This window comes from Monosiga brevicollis, genomic scaffold (assembly GCF_000002865.3).
Source record: "Monosiga brevicollis MX1 MONBRscaffold_18 genomic scaffold, whole genome shotgun sequence".
Lineage (NCBI taxonomy): Eukaryota > Choanoflagellata > Craspedida > Salpingoecidae > Monosiga > Monosiga brevicollis.
This window is the reverse complement of record NW_001865055.1, coordinates 246,182-251,958: the sequence shown is the minus strand read 5'-3', so window position 1 is coordinate 251,958 and position 5,777 is coordinate 246,182. Positions and strand designations below refer to the sequence as shown.

The window sequence follows — 5,777 nt, the reverse complement described above, 5'->3', positions numbered from 1 at the left end:
GGGGAGCATCAAGTGTTGAAAGGTCCCTTGACTCTCAGCAACGACCTTTGCTGCTCAAAGCAAGCATCTCATGCTCGAACTGAAAAAAAAGCACTTACCGAGATCGACGTGGTACATCCTCCTGCCAGCCAAACAACCGATCAAGCCAAAACCAGAGAGTGTATTAGCGTCAGGCCAACAAAGAGCAGCAGGAGGCCTATTAAGGGGCAACTGTAATACCTCAGCGTAGTCGCTATCACTATCATCGGGTCCCGAAGGCAGCTCTCCATCGTCCTCGTCTTCCTCTTCTTGGGGCTCCGATTCACCATCGCTGTCACTTTCATGCCGTCCCACCAGTAGGCGCTGGTTGGCACGCTTTGCACGCTTTGCTGCCTTGCGTGCTGTTCGCGGCTGTACATTCCACATGAATCAGACTCGAGTGAGCTGCATCAATGCCAGAGTTGACGCGGGCCACTTGGGAGAAGACTCACTTGACTCTTGGTGCGCTCATCGAGCGATTTGTCGCGTTGGATGCAGTCATCAAAGATATGAAAGGCCGTGAACCAGGCCGACCAGGAGGTGGCTGCTTGGACATACGACAACCAACGTGTAAACACGTCGCTCAATTTTGCAGTGTCCTTGCCGGTCGTAAGGGGTGGCGCCAAGTACCTAACAAAAAAAGAAACGATCCAAGAACGACAAAGGGGGTTAAGGAAAATAATACCCCAAACCAAGCCGAAACATTAAGTCCACGTGTGTCAGCCATTACAGCAGAGTTGCCAGTGACAGACGTGAACATTCAAGTGCGTACTTGGGTTGCAATCGTTGGCCCACGCGTGCTAGCAGGTTGCTCATGGCAGTAAGAGCTGGCGTTTTGTTTGAAAGAGCATCCAAGATGTCATCTTCAGGCTCGTAATCAAATCCGGAAAAGCACAACTGCAAAGGGTTTGCGCCTGTGTGAGAACACTTCACAGAGGTTGGGCAAACGTAGCATGCACCTGCTGATAACACGTACCATTTGATAGCATTCTGAAAAGTCAACACCTGCTTTTGCACTGAGGAGAGACTCCAGGTCAGTCGAGGCTGGTGGTGGGGTTGGCGCATTTGCAGACGCAAGTCCGTTTACTCCTTCCGCGTTCGGCTCCGCGTCAGGCCGGGCCGGGCTGTCAAGGGCTTCGGTATCCATGGCCTCGGTCGGCTCTTGCTTTGGCGCAAGGACTTCGACCCAAGGCTTGAGAGCAGCATGGAGCTTACGCTCGCGCAGACCACGCAAGTCGAGGGCCGAAAGCAGACCCTCACCCGCCGCACGATCCATGTAACACGTCCATGTGTTTGCCTCGGGGTTGTGGCAATAGATGCCTTTGCGCGAGGGAAACACGTAATAGCGTTGGCGGTGCCGATCCTCACCCTTGCAAGCGTCTGCAAACTTGTTCTGCTCAACCATCAGGCGGGCCTCCAACTCGTGCAGGAAGTCAGATTCAAGCCGCTCCTCCTCGATTTGTTGCTCCTATAACACGGCCATTGCAACGTGAACTGACTCAATCGGTGGGTGCACCCCGTACATCAGTCCATGAGGCCGCGGCCGTCAGTACTAGACGGACCAATTCGGAGACAACTGGCGCTTGTTTTGCGCCCCGCGTCCGGGTACGGCGAGTGGCTGCTTCCAGTTCGCGTGCAATCTGCTCATCCGATTTTGGCTGCGGAGACCAAGCAATGCAACTGAGCACAGTACACTGGGCAGACCGTCGCCTGGCTGAGCGGTTGCCATCAACTGAAATCCGACCTGTTCCTCTTCCTTAATTTTCTTGATTTGTCTTGCAGCAGCAGCTCGCTTGCGCATGGCAGTGTACTAGCATGGGTATGATTCAATATTAAATGTGGGCCAGCCAGGAGGCCAAGTTGGATCAGCGGGTTTGGGCACACACACACACACACACACACACACACACACACACACACACACACACACACACACACACACACACACACACACACACACACACACACACACACACACGAGCAGAGCAGCAAGTATGCCGCATGCGTACCTTGTCACGACGCATATCAGCAAGTTTATTTTGATGCTGATCAAAAATCTCAAGGATGTGATCATTATCGAAATGCTGGTCCGCCAGGAAGCGCAGAGTGGCAATCTGATCCTCGAGTGCCAGATCTGCAAAGTGCTTTTTGCTGAGGGCCTATGAATGTGTACGTTGAAAGACCGGTGAGTTGGACAGGGCCACGCTCAGCCCTGTTGACACAAAGGCGCACCTCTGTAATGGCCGTGACTTGCTCGCGGGACCAGCCAGCCACTTTGCTATGTAGCAAGAGGTAGTGGCGGCACACCTAGAATACCGTAGCAAGCGTATCATCAGAACAAGGCAAAATGCGTAACATTGCGCTAGTTGGGAATGATCATGCCTCGGATGATGTGTCTGCATTGACTGGCAGCTCATTCAGCGGCATATCCAAGGTTGCACAAGGTGCCTCGGTGCTGTGATCACCCTCGGTGATTTCCATCAGGGTGATCAGCAGGCATGCCAAGAGTTCGCCGAGCGGCTGCGCATCGGTGCCCGCTTGCATAGCCTGCTTTGGAGCCACGTAGCAGGCGGCCGTCAGTCGACGCTAGGTCGGTGGTTAGGGGTTGGCTGGAAGTGCTTTGCGGTGGGGCATGAGGCGCACCTCTAGCTTTTCGAGAGTCAGGCGCGCGCAACTGTCGACAGCCATGCCACCGCTAAAGGCACGACAAAATTCAACGATCATCATGGCATCCAAGAATTGCGCCGGGTGCGTCTTGACGTGCAACGGAGAGCCAGCTGGCAGGGGTTGCGTGTGCGTCAGGTCCTCGTCGTGAATCGCCTGAAGCGTGCGAGTCAATAGAGCGGGTGAGCAAAGGCATCTAAACGATCTCGGGTCCAACCCAGCGTGCCGTACATCTCCCTTGGCGTCGGCTTTGGCGTCGGCCTTGGCTTTCTTGTCTGCCTCACGCAGTCGCTTTTCCGCCTCGCGCTGCTTCTTCTCCAAGGCCTTTTTGTTCAGTTTTTCTAGACGGCTAAGTTCGCCAACGGATTTGGCTCGTGGTTTGCCGACCTTGCTTGGTCCATATCCCCTGGATATAAGCCGACCCCGAGCCATGGATCACAGCACACGATCGGCAGATGAAAAACAAGACGATGGCCAATGCGATGAGCGATGAGCCGGAGACGCAGAAGAACGAGGCAATTCCGAGCATTGAGGTGAAAGCAAATTGAAGAAAAATAAGCAGTGGTGCCAATCATGCAAGCGTACGGCTGGAGAAACTTGGTCAAAACGGTCTGATTCTTTTCGCCATTGGCAGTACTATCTGGCTTGGCCTTTTTCGAGGATGGAGCCGGAGCAGGCTATACGATAAGGGCGAGTGGATGAGAGCAAATCTGGACATGACAAAGTCCATCAAGCTGGCATCGCTGGGCATGTACTCGAGGGAAGGTGGCACATCTGATCATGAGGGAGTGAGCGGTTGTCGTGGGGCGTACTTCGGCTTCGGGGTCGTAGTCTGGGTCAGCAAACTTTTTCCGTTGTGACTGAGATGCGACAGTGGCCAAGGCAGACAGAGAGAATAAGGGTTGCAACGGTCAGAGGTGGGCCGGGTCAGGGAAGGAGATGGCCGTACCATGGGCATGGCTTTCCATAGGCGCGCCAGTTCTTGTTTTTGTTCTGACGAGTTGAATGGGAACCCAAAAGTGGGAGAGGGAGGACGGCGTGAGGCAGGGTGCGAATGCTCGGGCCACTTTGCGAATAAGCGGCTCAACGCGTGGCTGGATGGAGAGCTGTTTGAAAAGAACGCACGCATAAAGTTGGAGAATTGCGTCTTGTCCAGGCTTTTGCTGTCGATGCAAGGCCCGGATGAGCGTGCAGCGGATATCATGTGAGCGAGTCGGTACAGAAACATGTGTGCGGCGGGAGGAGGGCGGGGCCGTGCATGCGCACCGGGCGTGAACGGAAAACTTGAGAAAGCCGTCATTATGTGAGTTGACTTGGCTACTACCAGGTTTGGGGGGAGCGCGCTTGCTGGCAGCAGACTCGCGGGATGGGGCATCCGGCCGAGGTGTCGAGGTGCTCGAGGCTCGCCCACTGGCCCGGCGGGTGGATGATTCTGTAACAGAACGGCGATGGGTGCTGCTCGTGCTCTGGGTGGAGGCCCGCGAGCTGGAGGGTTGTTTTTCATGAACGGACGGGTTGGGTCGCGCCGCCTGGGAAGGCTTTGTCCTAAACAAGATGACATAAACGGCATCAGAAGGAGCCAAGAGGGCGAAGCAAAGGCAGGCAGGCAGCGCGGGCTGGCGGGAACGCACGAGGAAAAGTAGTTGTCGAGTCCATTGCTGCTTTCGCGTCGAGACGGCTCATGGCTGGCACTCGAGTGGCGATCGCTGCGAGCTCGGTTAGCTCCAGGATTGGGCTTGCGAGGATCGCTGGGCGGGGCGTGGTCGCTCGAGGGGCGGTATCCTGGCGTGGGTCGGCGCGGTGATGGCGAGCCATCTGGGCCACTCTGACTGCCACTTGACTGGCGGCGATAGGCCGCCAGAATCTGATGCTTGGACGGCCTGTCAACCCCATGATGGTGCGCGTCCACGTGCATGTGTTAACAAAGCCCCAGGCACCAAGTCCGGCGAGCACAAGCGAACGAGCGAGCGAGCGACAGAGACACGGTGATGGTCGATCTGACACACATGCACAGGCTCGCCAGTTGCCAACCCAACCCAACCAAGCCTTCTTTCCTCCACCCAGCAAGCAGCGACCGCCATCAAAGCATAACCTACATCATCGTGCCTGTTGTGCGCACCAATTCACCCCCCGCAGCCTCCTCCTGCCGCTGCTATCGGCCACACACGACACGGTGAGCCCAGAGAGAGAGAGAGAGAGAGAGAGAGAGAGAGAGAGAGAGACAGAGAGAGAGAGAGAGAGAGAGAGAGAGAGAGAGACAGAGACAGAGACACAGACACAGACACAGACACAGACACAGACACAGACACAGAGACAGAGACAGAGACAGAGACAGAGACAGAGACAGAGACACAGAGAGAGAGACAGAGAGAGACAGAGAGAGAGACTCACACACGTCTCGACACCAAAAAGAGAAATGTGCTGTAACGGTTAAAAACACACACATATCCACACACACACACACTTGCACACACTTTACACACACAACACAGAAGAGGTCAGGAAGAGAGGGACTGCGCTAAGAGACAGTGTAGGTAAGAGTGACAGGAGAGTGAGGAGAGAGGGGGGGCATAGGGGCAGAGGGACATGGTGCGTTGCTGCTGATAATCGCTATCCCTTCACATCTTGCCATCCAAGCCAAAACCACACTAATCTTCCTCGAACAATACGCCCGCCGGTGCTTTCTGTGTGAGCGCTCTTCACTTTTCAACTGGGCGCCCCCTTCTCCTCCTGATTTTGCCCATCCTCTGTGTCTCGCTGCCCCCCTGCCCAGGAGCTATGAAAGTGAGCGGGCATCAACTCCAACAAAAAAGGCGTCGCCAGTGCACGCACTTCTGATGGCACAGAATCTCAGATCGATTGGGGGCATACGGGTGTCGGGTCGGGGCCAATTTTTCCCTCTTGTGCAGGCAAACAACACTGGTCGGGTTAATCGCTGTCGTCGTCCGAATCGTCTGCCTACAAGACAGATGCGCGGTACAGGTATTGAGTGCGGCAGGGCGGGTGCCATGATTTGTAAAAATGATAAAACATAAAAATAAAACCAAAAATGCAGGTCTCGAGATGCTGCCAACGACCAACGGACATCGCGATAA

The 5,777-nt window shown here is 55.1% G+C and overlaps 2 protein-coding genes across 2 annotated transcripts in view; both read right to left on the bottom strand.

Moving 5' to 3' along the window:
- Positions 1 to 4,597, bottom strand: part of MONBRDRAFT_9934 (uncharacterized protein) — a gene marked incomplete at both ends in the record, with an annotated part of 5,499 nt that extends 902 nt beyond the window's left edge. The window contains 9 exons of the mRNA XM_001747613.1: positions 220 to 390; positions 471 to 648; positions 791 to 915; positions 995 to 1,486; positions 2,028 to 2,177; positions 2,251 to 2,325; positions 2,662 to 3,088; positions 3,949 to 4,227; positions 4,314 to 4,597. Of these exons, the coding sequence (XP_001747665.1) occupies positions 220 to 390; positions 471 to 648; positions 791 to 915; positions 995 to 1,486; positions 2,028 to 2,177; positions 2,251 to 2,325; positions 2,662 to 3,088; positions 3,949 to 4,227; positions 4,314 to 4,597 (2,181 nt within the window). The remainder of the gene's footprint in view (positions 1 to 219; positions 391 to 470; positions 649 to 790; positions 916 to 994; positions 1,487 to 2,027; positions 2,178 to 2,250; positions 2,326 to 2,661; positions 3,089 to 3,948; positions 4,228 to 4,313) is intronic.
- A 1,013-nt stretch (positions 4,598 to 5,610) lies between these two features.
- Positions 5,611 to 5,777, bottom strand: part of MONBRDRAFT_9933 (uncharacterized protein) — a gene marked incomplete at both ends in the record, with an annotated part of 3,265 nt that continues 3,098 nt past the window's right edge. Inside the window, one exon of the mRNA XM_001747612.1 lies at positions 5,611 to 5,640. Within this exon, the coding sequence (XP_001747664.1) occupies positions 5,611 to 5,640 (30 nt within the window). The remainder of the gene's footprint in view (positions 5,641 to 5,777) is intronic.